Genomic DNA, 20,148 nt, shown 5'->3' with positions numbered 1-20,148 from the left:
AAATTTATAGAAATGGAAAGATTCCATTATCTGTTCAAAACGCTTCCATGTGGCCAACAAAAATATGGACTAGGTTCTAGGTGAATGCATGTGTCTTAAATGTATTTATTCTATCAATTTCTCCATTTATTGTTTTAAGATATATTTTTGCATAAGTTGCAAGCGTTAATTATTTAAGTGAGGGCACTGGTTTGGAATGGTTACTGTGCCTGACTGACTGTAAGTATGCATACATTAATTCATTTTTCAACTAATATGTAAAGTTAATTTTGAATCATTTCTGTTTTTGACTCTGCAAGTTGATTCAGCTCACCTGTTTGGTTACTGTAGCTACCTCATTTAACCCAGTCCCCTCGTCGATGTAAAATGCATTTACTGTTTAATTAAGTTATATTAAAACAGTTAGCAAAAAGATTACCTGAATTTTTTGTAATTCTCTTTTTTTTACAGTAAGTATTTTTTGGATTATGTATAGTGAAACGGCTTTCATGTTTTCTACTAAAACAGAAACATTCGAAATGGGAGCCAGTTGTGAAATAAGTTTTTTAATGTCCTGTATCTTTGTCTCAGGCTCTTTTATTTCGGTAATACTTTACAGTATCCAAGTGGATTGCAGTGTATAATGCTTCAACAAACTGCTGTTAGCGGACATGGTAGAGACACTGTCAGCATTTCTGGAATAGCAGTTGGGGCCCTGTGTGCTTGTTGGGCAGTTCTCTGACTGTTCACCAAGCTGGAGATGGACACTACTGCAAGCCACAAAGCTCCACCCACTTTTTCAAGCCCCACTCCTTTCCACGGCAGCTTAGTCTTCTGCGTCATTGTGCTTGTGCAGTTGCTGTTTGTCAGCTGTCTGAAAAAAGCAAGACAGCTGCATGGCAGTTTGTGCAAGTGAGAATTCTAGCTTGCCTACAGAAACTGATTTAAAAACCAACCGAGGACTAATTCATTTTCATTTAAAATGTTCAAAATGTACTGTCACACTAACTCCAAAGATTTGGAAATAAAAATTGTGGCACTTTGGAACAAGGTAAGCTTTTATTGTGTAGCATTTTCACTAATTATCAAAAATATCTGTTTCTTTGTTAGATTGTTACTTTGCTTATATTAACATTATGGAGAGACCTAAAAAGAGACAGTAGTGCAAGCAAGGGTTAGTGCAAATTCTGTTATGGCTTTAGAAGGGTTCAGTCAGACAGACTTCTTTGTTTACTGTACACCCCATGTATGTGAAGGCATACAGTAATCTGGGTAGGAATTGTTATGTCTGGATAATATAAACAATTGATAATTACAAGAAGAAGGGTAGTGCTTTTGTAGGAAGCAGCAGTATTGATTTGAACACTATGATTTTAGTAAATGTGTATAAAGGCAGTAAAGAGTAACCTCTAAGTAACAGTAATAAACAAAGATCAAGTAGTTTAAATTATCTAACTAGTGTTTGCCCTGATTTCTATGTACCAGGCCAAATTATTTGTACCGTATGAAGTTCAGAGTTAATGAATTTTGTTTTCTGATTAATTTGGAAAATGTGTAGAAATTCTGTGAAAGTGTTCTGAGGCACTGTTCAGAAAGTCCATTACCCAGTCTTCTTTAAGTGCTTTGCTGAATTCCAACATTTGTAACAGACATAATTGAATGGGTTTTTGAGATTCCACCTAAACTGTTCTGCAAAATGTGTTTTTTTTTCTTAACAGCATATTATCATATATTTAAGATTTGAAACTGTAGTAAGCAATGTAGCTTCAGCAAATGGTGAAAATGTGTGGAGTAAAAAAATCAGGGATTTGGTAAACTCTCACCTGGGTTCACTTTTTCCAGGTTTCTAATACAGTAATTGTATGTAGTAGTCACTATGGTATACTAAATGTATATGCAGTCAACTTATCAACTTCTCGCACTTTGAATTGTGGGATGATTAGCGCAGGGGATTTGTTGAGAATTTAAATTTGCATTTCTCCAAAATACGCATCCTTTTTATTTATTAGTCTGGAATATGAATTCAAACACACTGATTCATCCTTTTATACCATTTTCATTCAACACAATTTTCTGTTATCACTGGAGATAAGGCGAGGTAACTTACCTAGAACTTGTTAATAAAACTATAACAAGTGAGTTGCTGTCATCCTGTTGGCAAAACATATCAAGGTGTTTGTCAAATCATTTTTGCTATGCTGATTGGTGAAGAACTATGTGGTAATCATTTTTCTGTTTTACGTTTACAGATCTGCTAGATAGTTTATTAATTAAATTAAAAGGGGTTAGAGTTATTTTCTGTTACAGGAGAGATGCTAGTAAACCTTGCATTAAAAATCTTCAGCATAAAGTGAATCCTTCTTAATCTTAAATGATAGTGTATGGCTACAGCATTGCAAGAAGAAGCATTTGCTGGAAATGTCTATTTTGCTGTGGATCGTTTGACAAATTGAGAAAAAAAGCCATAAAACTCCAGAATTTTGTTTGTCTTAAAAGAGCTGGAAAAATCTTAAATTGTATATAACATGTTTGAAAGCTTATGATTAAAATGCTATATTAAGTGGATGTCAGACTAATGGCTATCAATCACTCTAAAAAATTACCTTTAATCTCAGTCTTTACTCACCCACAATGGAGCATGTGTATATGTAATGGTAGAGTTTCCACTAGCTTGTGCTGATATTTTCAATGCAATTCACTGAAAATTGGCCAGATCAGTACAAAGGCTTGTGTGAGTTTCTGCAATCCTGTGTATTACTTTAAAAATATTGCACTGGAAACCAGCCCTGCCCATAAAACTGGCCATGCCCCTTGACCAAATTAATCACTACGGTGAGTTTCCACTAATTGAACCTGTTTGCGGGACTTCAGTGGCTCTTAAAATTAGGCTTTTTTTAGACTCAACGACACCAAAAGGCACCTTTTTAAAAGCTTTTAAAATATTTTTCTTAACTTACTAAGGGACCGACTACTGTATACCAATGAAACTAGTTAATGGTTCTGCCTAGTTTTTTTTAAAAGTCATTTTCAGTTATTTAAAATTAGGTTACTCATAGATCCTGGACTGGATCCTACGATTAAAATTTTTTATTTTTTTGTGGTGAATCCCATTTTCAGCTGTATTAATAAAACTGCACCTTAATATATCAAGGTCATTTTTTTAACCCTAAAAATTTACATCCTAAAATATTGCCCAATTGCAATGGTTTCACACAAAATTTTACATATGGTGATATACAAATGGGTTTAAACAAAAAAGTTAGTTCCAAAAGGTACCACAATTTTGAGCACAATTTGCACCCGGGTCACCGATTGCACCCAAAAGGGAAACAGGTGTATATATTAACATGTACATGATCCTAAATTGGTGAACTAGCATTATAGTTATTAGTTTCATTACATTGTTTGCATTTTGCAACTTTTTAATTGCTGCCTCAGCTATTTAGTATACGTTTTGATCAGAGCACTTTCTTATTTAAAGGGCCACCTGAATTGCTGTGGTCACTTTCCTGATTAAGGCCAGGATTTTCTGGCCCTGTCATAGGCGGGATCCGCCATGGGCGAGGTGACACCCCAGCCAGAAATCCATTGACCTGAGGCGGGACTGGAAGATCCCGGTGGCAGTTGGGTGCAGAAAATCCCATCCTAAGGGCAGAATTTTCTGCCTGCTGGGCGGGCGGGCCCGACCCAATCTCTGGCGGGCGGGGAGCTGATCCCCGCCGGAGAAGCGGGCCGCACGGCCATTTTACGTGGGCGGGCCAATTAAGTGCTTCCTATGCGGGCGGGGGGGATTCCCCAAAAGCGAGAGAGTGCTCTTTCATGCATGCGCATGAAAGAGCGCACATCTCCCTGAGGCAAAGTGCAGCCTCAGGGTGATCACTTCCACTTTGAAAAAGATTGAAAAAAGAAAAAAAAATCCCTAACATGTCCCCTAAATCCTAACATGTTCATAATTTACAGAATAACTTTATTAAACTTTTTAAAACCCTGCGTGAAACCTCATCCCGCCGGTGGATGAGGTTTCATGTTTTCTCTATTTGCCGCCGGGGCTCCTGGCCTGCCCGTCAACCTTAAGGTTGGACGGGCAGGTCCTTTAATTGTTTAAATGATCCTGTCAATGACCTCAGTTGGCCTGCAGCTGATTTTGCTGTGCCCCCGCCTTCCTGAAAATTTAAATGGGCCGGGATAACTTCGGGGGTTCCGCCCGACGTCATCCTGTGTCATTTTACGCTTCGGCGAGTGGGCCCCGCCCCCTGCTTGCCGACAGCAAAATTCTGCCCTAAGAATTGTGGATAAAAGATGGTTATTCAAGGCTTCCAAACTGCATGGATTTGCAGCCACACAGCAATCAGAAATGTACCGTCCAGGGGACAAACAGGCCACTCTCAAGCAGAATTTCCTATAAGATGTACACATTCCCAGCTGTGTGGAAATCTTAAAGGGATTACGGAGAAAACTGGCTGCACACAGTGAATGTTGTTCTTGCATAGAAGAAACCTTCATTACAATTGTTTGATTAATTCAATGGGAATGAAAAATGGTGACTTAATAAAATGATCCTCTAATATTTTAAAAAGGGAACAAAGAAACTAAATTCACTATTGGTACACTTGGTTGGTTGAAACTCCTTTTAAGAGGTTGCTTGCAGTAATCACTAGGGCTCTTTAGCCTACACAGAAAATGGAAGAAATCCAGAATGTGGTCTGTACTCGGGGTTTAAAAATGAAGAATGATTCAATTTCCATGCCTCATAGCCTTAGTAGTGCATCTGCTGCCACATCATTTCAGAAACTAAACAGCACTGGATTTCAATTTTTTCATGTGCTTTCCATCATATATTGTCATATAAGTATTGCGTAGTGACAGCCTTGATAATGACAAGATTGTTTGTCTATATTTTGTTAATTGACATTAGGTTTTATTATTGTTTTGGACTATTTATTTATTTATACAGTAACCATTACGGTAGCATTGTAGTTAGATTACTAGAGTAGTAATGCAGAGATCTAGACTAATGATCTTGAGACATGTGTTCAAATCCCATGACGACGTTAGAGTAGTTTAAATTCAGTTAATTAAAAAAAATCTGGAATAAAATCTAATATCAGTAATGATGACCATGGAGCTATTGGGTTGTCATACAAACCCTGTCAATGTTAGAAATGCAGGTCCCTTTAAGAGTAAACCAGTTCAAGCTTCAGAGTGAAGTGACAGCAGATGATGCTCAATGAAGCCTGTACTCAAGGGCTGGGTTTTTCCCCAGTAGGTGGGTTTTGCTTCTGGACAGAGAGAGGATCCAGAAGGGAATAGTGGAAACTGGTATTTGTACTGAACTATAGTTTAATAATAAAACAATTGTGATTCACAGAATGTCTTCTACTGCCTGATTCAGTAAATGGATATCCACTTATTAAACAAACCCATCTGGTTTACTGATGCCCTTTAGAAAAGGAAATCTGCTGTCCTTACCTGGTCTGGCTTTAATGTGACTCCAGACTCTCAGCAATGTGATTTGTAGTGTAAGAGTTAACAGAATGGATATGCTAATGTATGACATGGGTGATGGTGTATCACTGGCATCAGTCATTCATGTGTTAGACTCTCTCTTTCAAGAGAGAGGGAGGTTGGAACACACCATGCCTAGGAGCAACATACCTACTCTGTAATCTATTTAGATGTAGTACTGATAAACCTGTTTTAAGCAAGTGCCAGAGTATGACTACAACCTGTCTAAGGGAAGATGGGTCACACATGCCAGTTACCAAAAACCACACCAAGAGTCCACAGATCAGAGGGACCATCCAAAACCTGGTTCACTCTTAACTGCCTTCTGAAATGGCCAAGTAAGCTACTCAATTGAATTCGAGGGCAATTAGGAATTGACAATAATACTCTCACCTTGCCCACATCCTGTCAATGAATTTATGAACTACATAAATCACTGTCAGAAACTATGGTGGCCTTGGAAAAGGTCTACAAGAATGATTCCTACCTTGAAGATTTTTTTCTATTCAGATAGGCTTGAGGAGCTGGGTTTATTTACTTTATTAGATTGCCTCTAAATCTACACTGCTCTAGAGGCTATAACATTACGAGAGGGCTAGGCAGCACACCTATTAATAGATTAGGAAGAATTTTAACCCCCAAAAAATGGGCAGGTTTGGTTTAGGTGGTGGGTTGGTGTTAAATTCTGACAAGTCTGTTTCCTGACTCAAACCTGCCTCTGACCACTCTTTTCTGGCTTTCTGAATTGAAAGGTGAGCAGGTGACCAACCCTCTCCAAGGACATGGGATAATGAAGCTGTGAGCCTCATATGTATTCTACTTTTGGAATTTGGCTGCTGTTGTCTGGATTTCCTGAATGTCCGCTCGGCAGCTTCGTCAGACCGAGGATTTGTTGGACCCAGGAAGTGAATGCCTTTGCACCTAACTCCGAGATCCAGGGTGCCTTATTGAGGAGGCTCCGTGATTGGGGCACCCACCCCTGAACAACTTTCCCCCTGAGACCTTTGATCCCACCACGAGGCCTCTGACCCCCCCTCTCCCCCAGCTCACACCAGGCCTCAAATTCCCCCACCCAGTCTCTAAACACCTCCGATCAAAAAGCCTCTGGGCCTTCGACCCCCCCCACTGAGGCCTCTGACATCCCTCCTCCTCAGGCTCTTGACCTCCTTCCCACCTCCACCTGGGCTCAGAAGCCGACCCAATTGACTTGACCCCCCCACCCCCCCTGCCGCTGTCGTGAATCCAACACCCACCCACCTCGCTGTCCTGAATTGCGGACTCTCCATGACTTTCTGACCAATCTGCTGCCTGCGGGCCAGGTAAGTAAAAATTTTTTCCCATTAATCCCATTTAACAGATTGAGGAGGAGCAGTGGACATGAGGTTAAATGACACAAAGGTAGGAATAGACTGGATATTAGGCAGTTCTTCTCCCGGAGAGTAGTGAGCTTCTGGAATGCAGTGTTGGATGATGTGGTGGTTGCTGGCTCTCTGTACATGTTCAAGAGACAGATGGATCAATTCTTGACTGGGGCAATGATCACATCATACCATATCACAGGTAGGTGACTTTACAGATAATAGTTGGCTCAAGTGATCTTCTGGACCAGTTTTGACCGCTGGAGGCAGGAGGAGAGAAATTTCCTGGATTAATTTTCCCTTATTGGCTCTGGTTTTTTCTGTTATTTTATTTCTTCCAGGACATTATATGTGGAAGGCTAGAAACTCTCTAGTCAGGATGTGTGGAGCAGGTTTGTTGGACCAGATCTGGTCACCAATTTTGTATGTTGCTACCTATCTGCTAGTGCTAAAATGGGAGCATCATTAAAAAACTCAAATGGAGCTCACACTCTCTTATGTTTCTTATAATGATAAATTCATTTCAAATAAAGTGCCAAATTATGGTTTCTGGATCATAATACTGCCACAGATGCAACTGCCCATAACAGTATCGGTAGGAGTGACCACTGCATGGTCTTTGTGGAGACAAAGTCCCATCTTCATATTGAGGACACCCTCCATCGTGTTGTGTGGCACTACCACCGTGCTAAATAGGATAGATTTTGAACAGATCTAGCAACTCAAGAATGGGCATCTATGAAGCGCTGTGGACCATCAGCAGCAGCAGAATTGTATTCAATCATAATCCATAACCTCATGGCCCAGCATATCCCCCACTCTCACCCATTATCACCAAGCCAGGGGATGAACCCTGGATCAATGAAGAATGCAGGAGGGCATGCCAGGAGCAACACCAGGCATTCCTAAAACTGAGGTGTCAACCTAGTGAAGCTACAACACAGGACTACTTGTGTGTTAAACAGCATAAGCAGCAAGTGATAGACAGAGCTAAGCGATTCCGCAACTAACGGATTAGATCTAGGCCCTGCAGTTTTGCCATATCCAGTCGTGAATGGTGGTGGACAATTAAACAACTCGCTGGAGGAGGAGGCTCCTCACTGATGGGGAGCCCAGCACACCAGTGCAAAAGATAAGGCTGAAGCATTTGCTACAATCTTCAGCCAGAAGTGCCAAGGGGGTGATCCATTTTGGCCTCTTCCAGAGGTCCCCAGCATCACAGATTCCACTCTTCAGCCAATTTGATTCATTCCCAATGATATCAAGAAATGGGTGAAGGCACTAGATACTGCAAAGGCTATGGGCCCTGACAATATTCCAGCAATAGTACTGCAGACTTGTGCTCCAGAACTTGCCATGCCCCTAGCCAAACTGTTCCACTACAGCTACAACACTGGCATCTACCCTGTTATGTGGAAAATTGCCCAGGTATGTCCTGTACACCCAAAACAGAACAAATCCAACTGGGCCAATCACCGCTCCATCAGACTACTGTCGATCATCAGTAAAGTGATGGAAGGGGTCATCAACAGTGTTATCAAGCGGCACTTGCTTAGCAATAATCTGCTCACTGACACTCAGTTTGGGTTCCACCAGGGTCACTCAGCTTCTGACCTCATTACAGCCTTGGTTCAAGCATGGACAAAAGAGCTGAACTCCAGAGATGAGGTGAGAATGACTGCCCTTGACATCAAGGCGGCATTTAACCGAGTGTGGCATCAAGAAGCCCTAGCAAAACTGGTGTCAATGGGAATGAGGGAGATAACTCTCCGCTGGTTGGAGTCATACCTAGCACAAAGGAAGATTGTTGGGATTGTTGGAGGTCAATGATCTCAGTTTCAGAACGTCAATGAAGAGTTCCTCAGGGTGGTGCCCTGGGCCCAACCATCTTCAGCTGCTTCATCAATGACCTTCCTTCCATCATAAGGTCGGAAGTGGAGATGTTCGCTGATGATTGTACAATATTCAGCACCATTCGCGGCTCCTCAGATATTGAAGCAGTCCATGTCCAAATGCAGCAAGACCTGGACAATATTCAGGCTTGAGCAACACACAAGTGCCAGGCAATGACCATCTCCAACAAGATAGAATCTGACCATCGCCCCTTGACATTCAATGGCATTACCATCGCTGAATCCCCCACTACCAACATCCTGGAGGTTACCATTGACCAGAAACTGAACTGGACTAGCCATATAAATACTGTGGCTATAAGAGTAGGTCAGAGGCTAGGAATCCTGTGGTGAGTAACTCACCTCTTGACTTCCCAAAGCCTGTCCGCCATAAAAAAGGCACAAGTCAGGCCTGTGATGGAATACTCTCCACTTGCCTGGATGAGTGCAGCTCTAACAACACTCAAGAAGCTTGGCAGCATCTAGGACAAAGCAGTCCGCTTGATTGGCACCCCATCCACAAAAATTCACTCCACCACCAGCGCACAATGGCAGCAGCGTGTGCTATCTATGAGAGGCACTGCAGGAACTCACCAAGGTTCGTTAGGCAGCAACTTCGAAACCCATCTAAAAGGACAAGGGCAGTAGACACATGGGAACACCACCATCTGGAAGTTCCCCTCCAAGCCACTCACCATCCTCACTTGGAAATATATCGCTGTTCCTTCACTGTCACTGGGTCAAACTCCTGGAACTCCCTTCCTAACAGCACTGTGGGTGTACCTTCGCCACAGGGACTGCAGTGGTTCAAGAAGGCAATTAGGGATGGGCAATAAATGCTGGCCCAGCCAGCGACGCCTACATCCTGTAAATGAATAAAATTCCACTATGGTCAACTCTTGTAATATGCTCCTGGCAAAAGGTTTAAAAATATAAATTGTAGTAAGATAACATTATACAAGTCAGAACTAATTCCTATTGTAGTCTGATGATTATAACTAAAAGAATATTGCATGTGACAGGAGGAATGTACCCAAATGCTGCATAGAGCTAGACTGCTAGCTGTCTTTGGATTGAAATCTTAACTACATCCACTCCACAGGCTCAATAAAGGACCTTTTAAAGGAGTACAATGAAACAATTAACACTTATTAGAAACTAGCTTAACTTTCATGGTATCACGGTGAAAGACTAGAGATTTTCAAACGAGTCTCTGGCTCTTAAGGACTGCAAGGTCATCAAATTTCTGCTGTGTGATCACATTTTTGTATTTTCTGATGTACTAGCATGTTATTTTTGTTGTTGTTTACCAATGAGAACATTGATATCCTTTTTAGAAGCTGACGGTCTTTTGAAAGTCAGGGTATGGGTTCTGAGGAATGATTTCCCTACACAGAAAAGTTTGTAACCCACTGGACTAGGTGGTACTGAATCTGGCATAGGAAAATGATAAATAGACTGAATTCAAAAAACAAGGCAGTGAATTTTGAGTTATACTGCCTGTGTGAACTTTGCATATGAGGGCAGATATCAATTAACTTCAATGGACAGAAAATTAACTGCAAATGTGCCGCTGAATGTCTAACATTAGCTCCTGTTGTGAGATACTCACTGGTGAGAGTACAAACCTGCAAAATTACTCATAGCACTTCATTAACAGAGAAAGGTAATTTCTCAAATTAAAAACCAGAAAATGCTGGAAATACTCAGCAGGTCTGGCAGCACCTGTTGAGAGAGAAACCAAATTAATATTTCAGATTTGTGACCTGAAAATTGCCCTAAATGTCTTTACACACCTATGATGTTAATTGAAATACCAGCTTGCTGTTCATTGTTGAATATAGTTTCTTCAGGTCTCTATAAACAAGAGCATAAACTGCTCACTTATTTAAAGATCATATTAACTATTCTGATAGAGCGGATACTCATTTTTTTCCCTTTTTCTTCTCCTAGATTCATGTTGGCTAAAGGACTGAAGCGCAAGTTTAGTGAATACGAAGAAAATATGGCTGGTGTTCCTGGTGCCTTTGATTCTAACCCAGGGCTGCCCTACACTTTGCAGAGACAGTTAGTACTTAATATGTGCCTCATCAAATTGCAAAGCTGTAGGATGCTGGTGGAACCAAACTTGCATCGTTCTGTTCTTATAGCAAATACTGTACGGCAGATCCAGGAGGAAATGAGGCAAGAAAGCAGTCATGAAGGATCTAATATTTGCAATGGAACAAGTCCAATTCCAGACACATACACAGCATCTCAGGCAGGTATTGAATTAACTGGAACGCCATCATCTGTTCAAAATAACTCTCTCGATTTGAATAGTTCTTCAGATTTTTCAGAAAGTCAGATTGAGAATTCTTTAGTGGTGGTTTCAGATGATGACATGTCATCTGCAATTTCATCAATCCTCAAAGACTTGGATTTTATGGAGGACATCAGCCCATCTCCTTGTCCAACATCTGCAGGCGAGGGTGACATAAATACAGAAATATCTTTGGGAGACAGACCGCAAGAAACTAAGCCTGCAGAAACTGTGTTTGGCTCTTTTGAAATCACAAATTCAACGAGTTACCTAACAGACCTTGCTTTTGATGACATATTTGAAGACATTGACACATCAATGTATGACTCAGATCTATGCTTACTTCCATTGACACCTGCTAGATCGCCACCAGCTATTGTGGATGATGTTTCAAAACCATTTCAGTTATGCAACTCTACATCTGTGAATGCCATTCAGATCTGCAGAGTAGATTTGAGTGACCTGGACCATATCATGGAGATTCTTGTAGGATCCTAATTCATCACTAGGTGCTTCAGAGTTTTGGATGCTTGTCTTCCTATTTATTTGAAACAACTTTATCTGTACCATTAGTAATGGGAATAGCCACTGTATAGCAAGCTGTATTCAATCTTATAAATTTTGGAAGAGTTTAAACAGTATAATTTTCAACTTTTTACACATTTCAAAAAGTTGTATACAAAAGACTACAGAAAACAAGCATATAATTAGCATGTGAATCATGGCAAGTGAAGTCTTTGCTAGTGATGACAACTCCAGGCTTGAAATCCAGAAATGTGACTGTAATCACTTAGGTTATTTTTTTATGGGATAAAATTGTTTTTAAGAAATTAATGGACTGCTGCAACACACTGAACATTAACTTAATCAACTAAACCTTTAATAGAGACTAAACAGTATTTTGTGTTTCTGTACATCTTTTGATAGTTACGGTTTTTCAGCATCCAGATATAAAGTGTGAGAGGAACTAATTTTCCGAAGGACATTTTGATGAGCGGTTTTATTCTATTGATGAAGCACATGGTGTGTTTTCTTTCCTTGCAGAATGTTTTTATATGGTATTCTTGCACCAACAAAGGCACCTTTATCAAAAGGTTACAAGAATGTTTTATATTACATTTAAACTATTTATTTTTTTAGAATTTTATACTCTAAATATCTATGTTTGTTGTTTGTCTTGTTTGGTCTTTAGTTCCAGTCTGACAGGCTTTGCTGTTGGATTTGACTTACACTACCTCTCCCAAGATCTAACAATAAAGCTTTGTCTTTTTTTTTAAATATGTGCTGTACATGAGCGGATGCAGCTTCTGTTTTTTAGTTTAGAAAAACGTTCATGGGGGAGTGGAATTTAATTTATCCAGAGCAAAGAAAGTTTTTTTTCTTCTTAAATGTGAAGCTGTTGAGTTAGATTTAAATATTTATGACCTAGACTAGCTTTATTTCAATTGCGTTTTGTAACTCTGAAAACATATTGACTCAACATTAGAGCTTGTTTGATTCTGGGGTTTATTTTGAACTGAGTATTTATGTTAGACAAAATATGCACATTCAAGAACTACATACTTTATCAGCTGTGTCAGAGGATTTCTTGTTTAGTTATATAGTACTGTAACTGTAGATATTCTGACATCTGACCTGTAAACAAATGTATTGCCTTTTTTATTTCAATATATTTCCTATGAGATTAACTGCCCAACTACCCAAAGCCATTTTGTTAATGAAAGAACTCCACAAGGGAATGCATATGATGGTGGGAATGAGGAAATGCACGTGAAAGCTGAACAAAGATATAAATTAGTTTGCGAACCCCAACATGGGTGGCAATTGTAATTATATGGGTGAACCAGTTTTTGCAATTTGTACACTGAGCTAGACACTCCAATATAGTATGAGACCAACAACTATCACAATATAATTGAATGATGAGGTGAAAATTTTTATTAACTTTAATGCTACACCTTTCTTGCTTAAATTTATATTTCTTTATGTTCTGAAATAATAATATGAACCGATAAACTCATGATTGGCCTTTTTGTCAAATTTTGGAACAAATATAACTGGCGGGGATGGTGGGGGGGTGGGTGCGATGGTGTTTAATGATGGTGTAATTCAATTTCATTTTTATACAAAGGGATTGATGCTGATATAAGCATGTCCTGAAAATGTTGTCTCTTTCCTCTGTTATATTGATATGTTGGGTTTAGAAATGACACAGGCAACATGGAGGAGCTCCCCGGTCAATATAAAGACCTTTTAATGTGAGCATACTTTTGCAATATTCTACCTAGCTCCTACCACTACCACCACAAAACCCCACAGATTTGAGCACATAATCTAGGCTGACAGTTCATTCCAATACTGAGAGAGAGCTGAGTCCTTGGAGTTACCAACTTTTCAGGTAAGATGTTAAACCTAGACCTTCTCAGTGATATTGCAGATCCCATGGCACTATTTGAAGAACAGCAGAGCATTCTTATAGTATTCTAGCCAACATTCCCCTATTAACTAACACCATCAAAAGTAGATTATCTAGTAATTTAGCAATTGTGAGGCCTTACTATGCTTAAATCGGCTGCTACATTTGCATATATAACAGTGGTTGCACTTCAGAAAGTAATCCATTGTAAAGCACTTTGGGATGTCAAACTATATAAATACAAGCTTGTTTATTCTCTTTCTCATTCTCTCTGGCCCCCCCCTCCATTCATTAAGTGGCTTAGTTTGTCTTCTCAGGTGAATGCAAAGGATTTCATGCTGTTCTTCTAAGAAGAGCAGGAGAGTTCTCCTGATGTCCTGACTAGCATTTATCCTTCAATCCATATCATAGAATTATATGGTTACAGAACAGAGGAAGTCATTCGCCCCTCCGTGTGGCTGCAAGAGCAACTCAGCTAGCCCCACTCCGCTGCCCTTTCCCTGTAGCCCTACAATTTTTTCCTCTTCAGATAATTATCCAATTTCCTTCTGAAAGCCACCACACAATTTTCCTCCACCAAGCTCTCAGGCATTGCATTTGAACTAAATGCTACATAAAAAAAGATTTTCCTCATGTTGTCTTTGGTTCTTTTGCCAATGGGAACAGGTCTCCCTAGCTACTGACCTCTCATGACTTTGAATACCTCTATCAAATTTTCTCTCAACATTCTCTAAGAAGAACAACCCCAACTTTTCAAATCTAGCCATGTAACTGAAGTCCCTCATCCCTGGAACCATTGGAACTTATTTTCATAAGTCTTTTTTGTACCACCTCTATAACTTCACATATTTCCTAAAGTATGGTGTCCAGAATTGAGCAGAATACTCTAGATGAGGCTGAACTAGTGTCTTTTAATGGTTCACCATAACTCCCTTGCTTTTGCATACCCTGTGTCTATCTATAAAGCCCAGGATCCTATATGCCCTATTAAGCACTTTTCCGACCTATCCTGTCATCTCCCATGATTTGTGCACACATACCCCCAGTCCCTCTGGTCCTGTACCCCCTTTAGAATTGTTTTGTTTATTTTATACTGCCTGTCCTCATTTTTCTGACCAAAATGTATCACTTCACACTTCTTTGCATTAAACTCAGCTGCTAATTGTCTGTTCATTGCACCAGTCTGTCTATGTCCTCTTGATGTCTATCACTATTCTCCTCACAGTTCATAATACTTCCAAGTTTTGTGTCATCTGCAAATTTTGAAATGCGCCCTGCATATGCAAGTTTAGATCATTAATATAAGATCAAGAAAAACAGTGATCCTAGTACCAACCCCTGGAGAACCCCACTGCATACCTTCATTCAGTCTGAAAAACAACCATTCACCATTACTCAGTTTCCTCTCACTCAGCCAAATTTGTATCAATGCTACCACTGTCCCTTTTATTCCCTGGCTTTAATTTTGCTAACAAGCCTGTTATGTGGCACATTATCAAATGCCTTTTGGAAGTCCATGTACACTACATCAATCACATTACCCTCATCAACCCTCTATGTCACCTCATCAAAAAGTCAGTCATGTTAGTTAAACACAATTTTCCTTTAACAAATCCATGCTGGCTTTCTCTAATTAATCCATATTTGTCTAAGTCACTTGTTAATTTTGTCCCAGATTAAAGTTCCTAAAAGCTTTCTCGTCATTGAGGTTAAACTGACTGGTCTGTAGTTGCTGAGCTTATCCTTGCTGCCTTTTTTGAACAATAACATTTAAAATTCTCCAATGCTCTGGCACCACACCTGTATTTTAGGAACATTGGAAGATTATGGCCAGTGCCTTTTCAACTTCCACCCTTACTTCCTTCAGTATCCTTGCATGCATCTCATCCGGTCCTAGGAAGGTATCAACTTTCAGTAAGGCCAGCCTTTCTAATACCTCTTTTTTAAAATCAATTTTCAGTCAATTGAGTGCCGAAGCTACCTTCTCTTTCACTATAACTTTAGCAGCATCTTCTTCCTTGGCAACATGTTCATTTAGTATCTCAGCCATGCCCACTGCCATCATGCTTAAATCCCCTTTTAGGTCCGTAATTAGGCCCACCCCACCTTTTACTATCCTTTCTACTATTTATATGCCTATAGAAGACTCTTAGATTCCCTTTTATACTAGCTGCCAGTCTCTTCTCATACTCTGTCTTTGCTTCTCTTATTACTTTTTCACCTCCTCTAAACTTTCTTTTCAGCTTGGTTCTCACGTATTATCAACCTGATACCTGTCATTCTGATATAAAGCTAAAAAAAGTTTAATTGTTCTTTTCTTTAATGGGATATGGGCATTGCTGGCAAAGCCTGCATTTATTGCCCATCCATAATTGCCCTTAAGAAGGTGGTGGTGAACCGACTGCCTGAACCACTGCGGTCCGTGTGGTAAGTACACTCAGTGCTGTTAGGGAGTGAGTTCAAGGATTTTGACCCAGTGGCAGTGAAGGAATGGTTATATATTTCCAAGCCAGTGTATGACTTGTGGAGGGGTTTGCAGGTGGTGCTGTTTCCATGTTCCTGCTACTCTTGTTCTTCAAAGTGGTAGAGGTCTGAGTTTGGAAGGTACAGTTGCAGGAGGCTTGACGAGTGCTGCAGTGGATCTTATTGATGATACACATTACAGCATAGTGTGTTGGTGATGAAGGGAGTGAGTGTTTAAGGTGTGGATGGGATGTCAGTCAAGCTAGTTGCTTTGTTCTGGATGGTCTCGAGCTTCTTCAGTGCTGTTGGAACCACGCTCATCAATGCGAGTGGAGAGTTTCCATCACACTCCTGACTTGTGCCTTATAGATGATGAACATGCTTTGAGGAGTCAGGAGGTGAATTACTTGCCACAGAATTCCTATCCTCTGACCTGCTCTTGTAGCCACAACATTTATGTGATAGTCCAGTTAAGTTTCTGGTCACCCCAGGATGGTAGGAAATTCAGTGATGTTAATGGCCTTGAATGTCAAGGGGAGATGATTAGATTCTCTCTTGTTGGAGATGGTCATTGCCTGGACCTTGCTGTATACCAATTAGCTGCCACTTTCCCCTCTATTACAGAATTAACTACACTCCTAAAGTACTGAATAGGATGTCCCAAAGCACCTCATAGTCAAAGATTGTGAGAAAGGTATTCTCTAAATACAAGTCCTTCCTTCTTTGCATAGCTCTCAGGATTTAGCACTGCTTCTCCTATACCCAAGGCGCACCCAACCAGGAGAGTCCAATTGAAAGGTGATGTTATCTTAGCCTTAATGGTGTAAGTAAAAGTATAATGTTAATAATAATGGGATAATAGCATTAACTGAACTATTTTTGGATAGTCCTTTCTTGATTTCTGTTGGAGGGGCAGGAGCAACAGCGAATCTTGGATACAATTTACCCATTCATCACCCAGTTAGATATTACAGATGTTTTCAACAAAGAAGTTCCAAATGAATTATTTGACATATTGCTATTTATTTTTAAGTTGCAATACAATATATGGTGGACAGTCTATGATATTTAGCATTCTGCGCAAGGATATTTAGTGTGAAGCCAATTGGCACTTCATTCTAGCATGTCAGACTAAGGTATGAATTACAGTTCACCTGTAATCCTTATAGTGGGTGATCAGATTCTGTTATTGGATAGCTTTACATTAAACATCAAATTGTGACTTTTTTTGGTTTAGGTGGATTTCTATCATGTTGGAACCATAACTGTTTCTTTCCCACCATCTTCAACCAACCCCCACTCTGCGCACCCCCCCCGCCCCAACTTGTATCATTTTATTTTCAGTTCATTTGGATGCATGTTTGTTCCTCCCTGTCAAATATTAAAAGCATGTTTTTTGTTCTCTTAATTTGGTTACATGTATCTCAGAGAAACGAATACATTTTGTGGTATCAAACAGAGGTAGCTTATAATTTATAACAGATGGTATTAAATGTCATTTGATTTTCCTAGAATTGTGTGTGTTTTCATTAGTTAGTTATCCTATAGTTGCTTTAAACACTTTTTTAGGTTAGATATTTAAATTGCAGATTTTGTTGAAACTTATGTACCTGGTTAGATATATTATGATTGTTTCAGTAAAACTGGAGGCAGCACAGTATGGATTGAAACATTTATTATGATAATATATTGTAACTTAGATTAGTTTATAAGATTGTCTTCAAAATAATGTTTATTTAGTATGGGATTTAACAGGAAGTTATTCTAAAATATTTAAATCTATTTTGTGTTTTACCATGGCGGGTGGAGAAAGCAGAACATCTTAGTGATTAATAAAAAAAAAAGATTATTTAGAAGAAAAATATTTTAATCCTTCTGTAACAAGACAAGTCTTTCAAAATTAAAGAAACTATTATAAATTCAAAATTTTGGACAAACAATTAAGCAAAAGTATTTGTAACAATTGGAGTGAAGGCTCAAATGTCCAAACTGTAACTTTCAGCATGTATTTCATGTGATGCATAATTATAAAAATAACTTCATCAGTGTTGAAAGGAAGTCTGTGGGAGTTATGACTATGCATCAGCAGGAAGTGACAACTTTTGAATTTCCTGAGGTACGTAAAACAGCATGCATAACTGACCAATTAGAATTCTATCCCAGTCCCCTTTTGTGTACACCCTTTCACCTTTAGATTTCCAGATTTTTAACCAGTTTAAATAATTTCGTTCATGCTGAAAGTCTGCTGCAAATTAAATGGATTGGCGATTGAATTAAAAACACCTGTAAATTGCTTACATGAAGAGGATAAATTTGCTGTTTGTAGTTTGACTGTTAAGGGCTTTACATTTGAGAATGAAATCTGAAAAACATGAATTCAAAGGACAAGATCAATTCCATTATTATACTGCATTTACACAGAGAAATTCCAGCCTGTTTGCATTAATGATGTTCTGTTTTAGTTGATTCCCACTTATTCCATACAATTGAGATTTAAATATGTTGTAAATCATGAGACTATGGTCCCATGGAAATGATGATTTGCTAGAAATGCGTGGTGTGACTATAGCTATTGCACGAACTGTTCTATTTTTAAATGAGTAATTTTAAATGAGAACCACAGAAATTTCAAAGTAATTTCTGTCTTCATTTTCTCCTCTTGCAATACCATTGTAACAGGTCAGTTATACTGAAAAACTTGCATTTTTTTTCAAACGTTTTGTTGAAAATAAAGTTTAGGTAAATCACTAATTTGTAATTGAAAATATTTTTCACACCTCTTTACCTACTGGGGGATTTCAATGCTGGAGTGCGCAGGGACCATGAGGCATGGTCCTCCTGCCTTGGACATCATGGTCTGGGAAAGATAAATGAGAACGGACAGAGACTACTTGAGCTTTGCTGCTACTATGAGCTTTGTGTAACTAACATCTTCTTTCGGAGCAAACTATGCCACAAGGTGTCCTGGAGACATCCAAGATCAGGGCAGTAGCACCAGCCGAATCTGATCATCATTCAGATGTGACTCTCTCAACAGTATTCTCAACACACGCAGCTGCACAGCACTGACTGTGATACAGATCACTCCCTGGTGTGCACTAGGGTAAGGATTCAACCCTTGAAGTCTTTTCATTCAAAGCGGAAATGCCATCCATGTAGCAACATCAGCCATTTTGCCTACCCAGATAAAAACTGACTGTTCCGTGACTCGATTGAACAGACGTTCTCTGGCATTCCCACACAGAGCGTAGAAGCAAAATGGAACAAACTTCAAGACAGTGTTTACAATACTGCACTCTTGACATATGGAAAGCAAGAGCGAAAAAATGCTGACTGGTTTGTGGCTAATATCACTGTGATGGAACCTGTCATTAAACTCGAGCGGTCTGCTGTCATTAATTATGAGAGATCTGAGTGAGAGAACTCTGAATGCACTAAGACCCGCTTGGAGTAAAGTCCAACCAACTGCTAGGCACCAGTGACTATTGTTACAACCCTGCCAAAATATCCAGATGTTCTTCAACACAGGGAATGTCAAGGGCATGTATGAAGGGATCAAAAAGACCACAGTTCCATCAGCAAAGAAAAGTGGTCCATTGAAAACAAAGGCAGGGGAGGTCATCACTGACTAATAAACAGTTGGGGAATTTAGGTGGAACACTACCTTGAGTTGTATTCTATGGATAACACTGTCACCAAGGAAGTTCTAGACACCATAAAAAGCCTGCCTGTAAGGGCAGAGCTGGGCCAGGATTTCCTGGTTGGCAAGTGGGGGGCGGGGCCCGCTCGCCGATGCGTAAAATGATGCGGGATGAGAGATCTGAGCGAGAGAACTCTGAATGCACTAAGACCCGCTCGGAGTAAAGTCCAACCAACTGCTAGGCACCAGTAACTATTGTTACAACTCTGCCAGAATATCCAGATGTTCTTCAACACAGGGAATGTCAAGGGCATATTGAGGCCATTGACAAAGTAATTAATGTAATTAGTCGACCTGCCCGTCCAACCTTAAGGTTGGAGGGCAGGCCGGGAGCCCTGGCGGGCATTGGAAAAACATGAAACCTCATCCACGGGCGGGATGAGGTTTCATGTATGTTTATAAATTTTTAATTAAAGTGAAACTGAAAGTGATGGACATGTCCCAACTCATGTGACAATGTGTAGTTGATCTCCCTGAGGCAGCACTAAGCCTCAGGGAGATCTGTGCGCTCTTTAGTGCGCATGCGCGAAAGA

General features: G+C 39.8%; 1 protein-coding gene across 4 annotated transcripts in view; it reads left to right on the top strand.

The window, feature by feature from the left end:
- LOC144693111 (SERTA domain-containing protein 2-like) overlaps positions 1-12,325 on the top strand; it is a 67,197-nt gene extending 54,872 nt beyond the window's left edge. For 3 of the 4 annotated variants that reach the window (XM_078562530.1, XM_078562528.1, XM_078562529.1), the window contains one exon: positions 10,688-12,325. In XM_078562530.1, the coding sequence (XP_078418656.1) occupies positions 10,692-11,534 (843 nt within the window). In that variant the 5' untranslated portion in view covers positions 10,688-10,691 and the 3' untranslated portion in view covers positions 11,535-12,325. Of the gene's footprint in view, positions 1-839; positions 1,031-10,687 lie in introns of those variants that run through there. The other variant, XM_078562531.1, reaches the window with a different exon arrangement.
- Positions 12,326-20,148: the final 7,823 nt, after the last annotated feature.

Source organism: Cetorhinus maximus, chromosome 18 (assembly GCF_964194155.1).
Source record: "Cetorhinus maximus chromosome 18, sCetMax3.hap1.1, whole genome shotgun sequence".
In the NCBI taxonomy this organism is placed as follows: domain Eukaryota; kingdom Metazoa; phylum Chordata; class Chondrichthyes; order Lamniformes; family Cetorhinidae; genus Cetorhinus; species Cetorhinus maximus.
This window is presented reverse-complemented; position numbering and strand designations above follow the sequence as displayed.